This window comes from Neomonachus schauinslandi, chromosome 15, assembly GCF_002201575.2.
Source record: "Neomonachus schauinslandi chromosome 15, ASM220157v2, whole genome shotgun sequence".
NCBI classification, from domain to species: Eukaryota; Metazoa; Chordata; class Mammalia; order Carnivora; family Phocidae; genus Neomonachus; species Neomonachus schauinslandi.
This window is the reverse complement of record NC_058417.1, coordinates 2,696,475-2,704,300: the sequence shown is the minus strand read 5'-3', so window position 1 is coordinate 2,704,300 and position 7,826 is coordinate 2,696,475. Positions and strand designations below refer to the sequence as shown.

Genomic DNA, 7,826 nt, shown 5'->3' with positions numbered 1-7,826 from the left:
GAGCCCAAGACGCGCGTGCGCGGCGCCGGCGGCACGGATTGGCTGAGGGAGGCATGGGGCGGAGGTATTGTCCCACCACGGCAGTTTGAGGAGCCGGTGGGGCGGGGCTCCGAGGAAACCGGAAGTACCTGGTGACGAGCGCCAGGAGCAGTTCCGGTGAGTCCGGGGGAGGGGTTGGTGCCGGGTTGGGGGAGCCAGGGGCCCGGAACTGGAGCCCCCGGAGTGTGGGCGGTCTCGGAGCGAGGCTTAACGCTCTCTGCCCTGCAGATGACTGTTCACAACCTGTACCTGTTTGACCGGAATGGAGTGTGCCTTCATTACAGCGAGTGGCACCGCAAGAAGCAAGCGGGGATCCCCAAAGAAGAGGTGATGAGAGGGCCCCGCGCAGTCCGGGTGACCTCGCATCTCAAACGCACATGGTCCCAGCCCAGCCCTTCCTATCCAAACCCCGTCTGGTTCCCACCCCTATCCCGTCTCCTTCAACAACCAAGAGCTAACTCTGTCCCTCTCCCTCCAGGAGTACAAGCTGATGTACGGGATGCTCTTCTCTATCCGCTCCTTTGTCAGCAAGATGTCCCCGCTAGACATGTACGCTGAGTCAGAAGGGATGCTGAGGGAAGGAGGGCTAGCCTTGGGAATTTGGGGGGCGGGGGAGACTTTGTGGAGTGGAAGAGACATTGGCCCCCAAGGGAGGGGAAGGAGACAGACAGAGAGAGGCTGAGTCTGGAGCGAGAGTGCTGGGGCTGGCCTGAGCGGCGAAGGGGAAGATCTGAAGGTAGAGAGGTTGGGTGCGGGGGCTAAACTGAGGAGTGGAGGTGGGAGGTGTCTTACTAAATCAGGCTCCTGTGAACGATGTTTAGGGAGTCGACCTAGACAGGATCGGAAGTATCTCTGTGGAAGAGATTATGCTCCCATTCCTTAATGTCCTCATCTCTGCAGGAAGGATGGCTTCCTGGCCTTCCAAACTAGCCGTTACAAACTCCATTACTACGAGACGCCCACTGGGATCAAGGTTGTCATGAATACTGACTTGGGCGTTGGACCCATCCGAGATGTGCTGCATCATATCTACAGTGCGGTCAGTGCCAGCTCCTGGGACCCTTCCCTCCCCCAAAGCTCCTCCACAGCCATGGTCACTTAGAGCCTCAAGACACCTTGAGCTTCCCTGCCCTAATCCTACTGTACCATAGCTCTGTTAAGTCAAGAGTTTTCTCAGGACTCTTTAGGTCCTGAAACACCACCACTTTCTCCTCAGGGAGGCTTGCCTCCCAGCCCTTGATCCTTGTGCATTCGCACACCCCTGAGGTCACACTAGGTTTGGGGTTGAAAACAAGAAGTGTCCAAAGCCTGGCTCTAACACCCTTCCCCTCTGTAGCTGTATGTGGAGCTGGTGGTGAAGAATCCCTTGTGCCCACTGGGCCAAACTGTGCAAAGTGAGCTCTTCCGCTCCCGGCTGGACTCCTACATCCGCTCTCTGCCTTTCTTCTCTGCCCGGGCTGGCTGAAGGAAGCACCCTACCTCACCCCTCAGGAGACTGCCTGTCTGCCTGGGGCCCTTCCTAACCTGTTTCATATGAAGGCCCCCACTGCATGCCCCTCTACCCTCTCCTGTTCCCCAGCAGCCCTCCCAGGGCAACAGCCTAAAGCCCACCCTGGTGCCCTCCCCGTCCGAGGAAGGAAGCCTCCAGGAATCCCTACACCTCCAGACCAGGCCATCGCCAGTTTTATCCCCTACCTGATGCTGCAAAAGTACAGAATAAACTTTTTGTCACCCTCTGCAGCCTAAGCGTGTTAGTTTGTCAGTTTGGGTGGTCCGTCGGGGTCCTGCCCCACTCACGAAGGCATGAACCAGGGTGGCCACATCCCGTGAGCCTGTAAAGAGGCTTTGTCCATGGGCTTCTCAACAATGACAGATCTTACTCCACTCACAATGGGGTTGGGTCCAGATAAACCCATCGTCAGTTGAAAATATAAGTCGAAAATGCATTTAATTCACCTGATCTACCAACCATTATAGCTTAGCCTAGCCTACCTCAAATGTGCTCAGAATACTACATTCGTCCACGGTTGGGCAAAATCATCTAACACGAAGCCTATTTTATAATAAAGTGTTGAATATGTCATGTGATTTATTGAATACTGAGAGAAAAAAAAAAAAAAAAAAAACAACCCAGTATGGTCGTAAGTGTATTGGTGGTTTACACTCAGGATCCAGGGGCTTACTGGGGGCTGAGACTCCCTGCCACTGCCCAGCATCAGGAGGTATCATACGTATATTCCTAGCCCAGGACAAAATTCAAAGTACGGTTTCTACTGAATGTCTATTGCTTTTGCACCATCAAAAAGATTTAAAAAATTGTAAGTCAAACCATAACTAGGGACCGTCTGCATTGACATTTTGGGGGCCAGGGGAGCTGTCCAGCGTTTTGTCCTGGCCGCCACTCACGAGCTGCTGATAGCCCATCTGCATCCCCAATCCCAGTCGTGACAGTCAAAAATGTCGCCAGACCTTGCCACATGACCCCCTAGGGGACAAAATAATCCCCCCATTGAAAACCACGTTGCTGGAGGAAGGCCGACGTGCTGCGGGTCCCAGGGGTATGATAATCACCCTCCCAGGTTCTGCCCTCCCGATTTCTCCAAACACACACTATTCAAGCTGCGGAGCCTTCGGAGGCGGGGCTTATGCAGATGAGCGGCGTGTTTGGCTGGGAGGCGGGCGGTGCCTGCATGTTGATGATCTGGGCCCGCTGCCGACGCTGCTGGGAGCGTAGCGGTCCCGCTGCGGTTTGGGCTGAGGTGGCATTTCTCTTCCACCACCAGCCCTGGTCCCTAGGTCCCTATCCTCCGAGGACCGCCCTCGACCTTTGCCCTCACCCATTTCCCCCTCCTCCTCCCCGCGCCAGGGACCCCGTATCCGAATCTCTGCACTCGTGCGGCCCCCCGCATTTCTCCCCTCCCGCCGCAAACCCCGCGACCTCCAGGAGCCGGTCCCCGCGGGCCCGATCCTGCCTGGCGGCTCCGCCGCAGCCTGCTCAGCATTCCCGCTCTCCCAGGGCTCGCGCCACTGCACCCCCCGCGGTCCGCGCCGGGGCTTCCCTGTTCCCAACTCCTCCCGCCCCCTCGAAGCCCCCTCCCCCGCCCTGGCCAGTTGGCATGCAGGTGTCTATCGCGTGTACCGAGCAGAACCTTCGCAGCCGGAGCAGTGAGGACCGTCTGTGTGGACCCCGGCCGGGCCCCGGGGGCGGTAATGGCGGGCCGGTCGGCGGGGGGCATGGGAATCCTCCGGGGGGAGGAGGGTCGGGCCCCAAGGCCCGGGCCGCACTGGTCCCCCGACCCCCAGCGCCCGCTGGGGCCCTCCGAGAGAGCACCGGCAGACGCACTGGCATGAAATACAGGTATGGGGGTGGCCAGGCAGCCCACCCCATCTGCTCCCCTTCCCTGACCCCTGAGGCTTCCTGGGATGCCGCCAGGACCCCCTCAATCTTCGCTAAGAAGGTTCTAGCTCATCCCATCTCTTCTTTCCATCACCGGGATACTCCCTTACTTGGTTCCGCTCTTTGTCTCCGTCCATACCCCTGACTAGGAGAAAATCAACTTCACCAAGGTTGACCGGTCCTGTCAGAGCCAGGTGGTGCTCCTGAGCTTCCCTCCTTATCCCCAGGAGGGCCAGGGATGCACGGATCTCCAGGCTGGGCCCCCTCTGGGATGGAGTGTCCTTGGGTCGGTGTCCTGGGAAGGGGGGGTGCAGGTGGGAAGGAAACGGCTTCTCACTCTGGCCAGCTCAGGATGCCTGACCCAGATACTGCCCTCACCTGCCCCAAGGGCTGGGTCTCCTGCAACCTTTCTTGGTGGGGAGGCGAGTGGGGCTCTTGGAAGCATGGACCACATATCTCAACCCCATGCTGAGGGACAGACAGAGGCCTGGTGGAGAAAGTAGACTGAATTGTAACCGACTTTCTCAGAGAACTGCTGGGCTCTCAGAACTTGCATAAGAGAAGGAGGGAGGGGCTCCTACTTGGGAGTGTGCAGAGGGTACTGATCGGACCTGACTCTTGTCACTTGAGAAATTTGATCTCCTCCATGTGCTGGCTCTGACTGAGAAGCTGAGCCAACTACCTGGGTGAGGAGACCTTGGGAGGAGGGGGCTCTCTGGGTCAGAGACAGACTCCACGAGCCCACAGGAGTGGAGGGAGCCTACGGAGGAAGCGGGAGAACTGGCCTTTCCTGTCATACTCCCCACTCAGGTGTCCTACCTGCGTTTTGAGGGCCCATCTGCCTCCCCTGTCCAAGGACCCCTGCCTGCCTGAGTGCCTAAACCTGACTTGGTTTACCCACTCCCACCGCAGTGTCTGCCCTTCAGTATAGCATTCTTTATCTGCGGGTCTGTTTCCACAAACTCATCACCATCGGCCTGTCACATTCCTCCTGACCCCAAACTCCACACATCCCAGAGATGACTCAAACACAGATGAGACCCCACCAGGAGAAACACAAACCAGGCAGCCACAGAGGCCCTGGATGTTGTCTCCAGAGTCGCCTAGGCTCGGGGCGTAGTACTGCCCAACTCAGTAGGCCCACTGGGTCTAGTTCCTTTGGACTGAGCTACCTGAGGGCTTCTGATTCTGGAAGGAGAGGAGCTGGGGGCTGATAATCTCTGTCCTTAATGGACGCTCCCACCCTTTCCCGCTGCTTCTGTATCCTGCAGGAACCTAGGAAAGTCTGGTCTTCGGGTCTCCTGTCTTGGCCTAGGTGAGTTAGAAAGCAGAGGACTTAAGGGAGGGGGCATTCGTGGCTTGCCCCCCCCCCCCACGGTGGTCACATGCCTGGCATCTCTCTCGCAGGCACCTGGGTCACGTTTGGTTCTCAAATCTCGGACAAGGTATAAATGATGGGCCCTGGAAGCAGGGTGAGGGGGTGTGAGGGAACCAGAGTAGAGGGGAGTGGACTCGGAGAGGGGTTTGGACAACAAGCACGGGGAATGGCAGGCCTGAGGCTGGAGGGTGGGGCCGGGGCCAAGGTGCAGTGGGGCTGCAGTGCAGAGGGAGGTCGCTGAGGGCCAGTGCTTGATCTTCATCTCTGTCACCTCCCTAGACAGCAGAGGACGTGCTGACAGTGGCCTACGAGCATGGTGTAAACCTATTTGACACGGCTGAAGTCTACGCAGCAGGGAAGTAAGGACTGGGGTGAAAGAGCCAAGTTACATCTGGAAGGCTAAGAGAACATCAGGGCTTCTTATTTTCCCTCTAGAGAACCCTGGGAACTCTGTGAACGCTAAGTTCCAACCTTTCAGCCAATGGGCCCCCGACGCACTATGGGAATTGTAGTCCCAACATCAGTCCTTCTTCAGTGTAGAGCCCAAAGGGCATTCTAGGCAGTCCAAATAAAATAAAGCCAACAAATCTATCCTGGGCATCAGTTATGTGTCACAATGTGGGGATTACAAGGCTGAATTTTCACAGATCGCATACCCATGGCTTCACGCTGGGTCCTCCCAAACCTAGCCAAAACCTAGGATGACCTTCCCCCACCTCTTGTCCCATCTGGCAAACTCTCCTGCTCATCTTCAAGACTTGGCCCAGGGTGCCTGGGTAGCTCAGTTGTTAAGCGTCTGCCTTCGGCTCAGGTCATGATCCCAGGGTCCTGGGATCGAGTCCCACATCGGGCTCCCTGCTCGGCAGGAAGCCTGCTTCTCCCTCTCCCACTCCCCCTGCTTGTGTTCCTGCTCTCGCTATCTCTCTCTCTGTCAAATAAATAAGTAAAATCTTAAAAAAAAAAAAGACTTGGCCCAATGCCAGCTCCTCCAAGAAGCCTTTGCCTAGCTCCCCAAGTTGGTCATCACCACCTCAGCTCCCAAAGCACTTTGTACTGCCCTCCAACCCACCAAATCTGTCAATTACCGGTTTACGTAGCCATGTTTGCTGCTCAACTGGGAGGCTCCTCCTTCCACGGAACTTGTCCATGTCACCTAAGTACCTACACAGAGCCTAGCCCAGAGCAGGCACTGCTCATGGGATGAAAACACGCCCTCCCAAAGCTCACGGTCAAAGTGGTTAAACCGAAAACACAGGGAGATATGAAAAGTAACAGGGAAACTTCGGTAACCATCCGCCGTAACAACTTAAGACCTGTCACAGGTTAGCGCGTAATTAAGTGCCAAAGAATTGAGGCAGCAGGAGTTATGGAAGGTGACGAGAAGGGCTGAGCACAGACTGTGGCAATCAGAGAACATTTTCAATAAAATGAAGCAGAATCCAAGCTAAGCTTTGGAAAATGGGTGGGATTTTGCAGAGACTCAAAGAAGGGGGAGGGCTATGCAGATGGTTGGAACCAGAGCAGACAACGGGTGTCCTCCCCACTTCACTAGTTTGTCCCTGTCCCCTCATATTCTATCCCTTCGACACCCTGAACAAAGCTTGGTACGTAGTTGATGTACAATTGATATTTGCCCGATGAATGAAAAGTGTATGATCACACCCCAAGTTCTGGGAGCCTTTCTTGATTTTGTCCAGGATGAGGCTGACAGCCTAATGGGCTCCTGGTCTGTGGTCTGCTTTACTAGAGAGAACCCATTGGTTGAAGGGAAAGGTGGGGAGGAGGGGAAGGAACTGATCCACCTTGGAAGAGTCAGTGTTTCGGACATCATCTTTCTTCCAGGGCTGAAAGAACCCTAGGCAACATACTCAAGAGCAAAGGATGGAGGTGAGACTGTGTTTGGAGGGGTTGCTGGGGAAATGGTCATCCCAAATCCCTTTTCTTGCTTCTCTTTTTCTCTTTTTCCAGGAGATCAAGCTATGTCATCACCACCAAGATTTTTTGGGGAGGACAGTAAGTGGCTGCCACACTCTATTTGGGGAGAGCTACAGAGAACGTGTGAAGGTGCATGGGAGAGGTGTGGGTATGGCTGCCACCCCAGGTCTGCAGCCTGCCCCTGAGGACCCGTGCCCTGTTCCCCTGTCTTTGTCACACCTCATCTTTGACTTCCCTTTTCCTGCAGGGCAGAAACCGAGCGAGGCTTGAGCCGCAAACACATCATCGAGGGTGAGAGGGACTGGGAACAGCAGCTGGGTACAGAAGCCAGAAGAGTTGGGAACGTCCTCTGAACCTTTGAGTTGGAGGCTCTGCATAGGGGAGCTGGGAGTTCGGCGGCCATGGCAAGCGGGTAATGTCTGAATCCTGAGCAAAGGGAAGCTGAAGTACTTACCTTCCTCCCCCCACCCGTCCCCCAGGCTTGCAAGGATCCCTGGAGCGCCTCCAGTTGGGATACGTGGACATCGTCTTCGCCAATCGCTCAGACCCCAATAGTCCCATGGAGGGTAAAAGCAGCACCCCACCCCGGCCATCCTTCAAAATGGCAAATCCTCAAACTCTCAGCAGGAAGCCGGCCCCTGCTCGCGAGGCCTCCCAACCTCCACGGTGGAGGCTCAGATCCCAGGTCTTGGACAGGGAGGGAGGTGAAGGGCAGATACCAATCTCTCCGATTACACAGAGGTGCCCGGGGTTCTTGGTGGGGCAGGCCGAGATCCACAGATCTGGAGCCCTGGATGTCCGGGGTCTGACAGGGAGGTTCTCTCTCTCTCCCGTGTGCCTAGAGATTGTGCGAGCCATGACCTATGTCATTAACCAGGGCCTGGCCCTCTACTGGGGGACATCCCGGTGGGGAGCTGTGGAAATCATGGTGAGTGTGCCACCCCCCTTCCTCCCGCTATCCCATGACCGGTCCCCCCTTTTCACATGGCCACCCCAAAACCCACTCTACTGGAGGAGGGGGAGTGGAAGAAAGGGGGAAGGGGGGTGGCACACTCACCATGATTTCCACAGCTCCCC

General features: G+C 56.3%; 2 protein-coding genes across 4 annotated transcripts in view; both read left to right on the top strand.

Moving 5' to 3' along the window:
- The first annotated feature begins 65 nt into the window (after positions 1–65).
- TRAPPC1 (trafficking protein particle complex subunit 1) lies at positions 66–1,779 on the top strand. Its single transcript, XM_021694703.2, has 5 exons — positions 66–156; positions 268–366; positions 518–588; positions 940–1,078; positions 1,376–1,779. The coding sequence occupies exons 2-5, from the start codon at positions 268–270 to the stop codon at positions 1,502–1,504; spliced, it is 438 nt and encodes a 145-aa protein (XP_021550378.1). The 5' UTR covers positions 66–156; the 3' UTR covers positions 1,505–1,779.
- Positions 1,780–3,155: 1,376 nt separating this feature from the next.
- KCNAB3 (potassium voltage-gated channel subfamily A regulatory beta subunit 3) overlaps positions 3,156–7,826 on the top strand; it is a 5,903-nt gene continuing 1,232 nt past the window's right edge. Inside the window, exons 1-10 of one of the 3 annotated variants that reach the window (XM_021694755.1) lie at positions 3,156–3,260; positions 3,312–3,397; positions 4,708–4,751; positions 4,844–4,881; positions 5,094–5,173; positions 6,657–6,701; positions 6,783–6,827; positions 6,997–7,040; positions 7,229–7,315; positions 7,592–7,677. In XM_021694755.1, the coding sequence (XP_021550430.1) occupies positions 3,156–3,260; positions 3,312–3,397; positions 4,708–4,751; positions 4,844–4,881; positions 5,094–5,173; positions 6,657–6,701; positions 6,783–6,827; positions 6,997–7,040; positions 7,229–7,315; positions 7,592–7,677 (660 nt within the window). Of the gene's footprint in view, positions 3,398–4,707; positions 4,752–4,843; positions 4,882–5,093; positions 5,174–6,656; positions 6,702–6,782; positions 6,828–6,996; positions 7,041–7,228; positions 7,316–7,591; positions 7,678–7,826 lie in introns of all 3 variants that reach the window. The other 2 variants (XM_021694756.1, XM_021694754.1) reach the window with 2 other exon arrangements.

What these genes read in the sequence shown, in the direction of transcription:
- TRAPPC1 (XM_021694703.2), top strand. Translation starts at nt 268, where the DNA reads ATGACTGTTCACAACCTGTACCTGTTTGACCGGAATGGAGTGTGCCTT. An exon ending in CGGGGATCCCCAAAGAAGAG is followed by an intron (nt 367 to 517) that starts GTGATGAGAGGG and finishes CTCTCCCTCCAG; the next exon opens with GAGTACAAGCTGATGTACGG. An exon ending in TGCATCATATCTACAGTGCG is followed by an intron (nt 1,079 to 1,375) that starts GTCAGTGCCAGC and finishes TCCCCTCTGTAG; the next exon opens with CTGTATGTGGAGCTGGTGGT.